This window comes from Sinocyclocheilus anshuiensis, unplaced genomic scaffold (assembly GCF_001515605.1).
Source record: "Sinocyclocheilus anshuiensis isolate Anshui unplaced genomic scaffold, SAMN03320099.WGS_v1.1 scaffold167, whole genome shotgun sequence".
Lineage (NCBI taxonomy): Eukaryota > Metazoa > Chordata > Actinopteri > Cypriniformes > Cyprinidae > Sinocyclocheilus > Sinocyclocheilus anshuiensis.
The window spans coordinates 224,582-225,636 of NW_015552552.1; the positions used below are offsets into that span (position 1 = coordinate 224,582).

Below are 1,055 nucleotides of genomic sequence, written 5' to 3' on the forward strand. Positions count from 1 at the left end.
TTCTGAAAGCACAGAGAGGAGCGGGAAAATAAATTGGAATCTACGAGCACTGGAGCCTGAACGAGACAAGACAGGACTGGTGAGCGATACCAACAATGACAGTCAGAGCAAGGGAATAAATCTCAACGATCTGACAAAAGACAGAGAAACACGAGGAGCTATAAGGGGAAGCTAATGAGATGATAAGAACCTGGTGTGAAACAAGAGGCGAGCAGAGAAACAAAGGAGGGCGGGGAAACAATCATGGTGACAAATGCGCACGTGGCGAGCTGTCAAAACAAGCCACGCACAACAACACACAACACCCAACCGCAGAGACAGCAAGGAACAGGTGATCAGACCCGAGACCCGACGGTCTCTGTACTTGACACTTTGAAGCCAGTATCAAATCCCTTCTCAATCAATTCAGCAGTCCCGATGATGCTTGCAATAAGCACCGGTCCTTCACCATTTATTTGTCTGTACCAGTATTTGTAGTCATAGTTTGTATCATTCTGGTAACAGTGCATTTCAACTGAAGAGCCTGGAAGACTGGATATGTACTTCAGGTGATCAGAACACCATCACTGAAATCTGCTAAAAATACAAAGATAAAAACAAAAACAGGTTACGTGGTCTATTATAAATGGTCAAAACCATTTCAACTGAGGAGCCTGGAAGACTGGATAGGTACTTCGGCCACTGAGTATTCAGAACACCATCACTGAAATCTGCAGGAAATACAAAGATAGTTCTGTCAGGACCACTATCGTCAAAGATGAGTGACAATTAGCATACAGTTTGGATTTAAGTCTTCAGTTTTATCAGATTTATAAAAGAAAGATACAGCTATGATTCTCTCCGAAAACAGCCAAGCTCCTGGAGGCGAGCCGTGGCGGAGCTGAAGAGTCGCGAGCACTTACACTTACTAACAATCACAGACATTTGATGCAGTTTTACAGCAGTTCTTATATGACCGGGATTTTTGATCGCTGGGACTTCTCCATCTTCCAGACACTGTGCAAATCCAGTGTCAGAATGTACCTTGTTATAAACATTTGTCACCGAAATGACGG

At 43.8% G+C, this 1,055-nt stretch overlaps 1 protein-coding gene across 1 annotated transcript in view; it reads right to left on the bottom strand.

The window, feature by feature from the left end:
• LOC107664422 (uncharacterized) overlaps window positions 1-509 on the bottom strand; it is a 32,316-nt gene extending 31,807 nt beyond the window's left edge. Inside the window, exon 1 of the mRNA XM_016454992.1 lies at window positions 342-509. Within this exon, the coding sequence (XP_016310478.1) occupies window positions 342-509 (168 nt within the window). The remainder of the gene's footprint in view (window positions 1-341) is intronic.
• Between the last annotated feature and the right edge of the window lie 546 nt (window positions 510-1,055).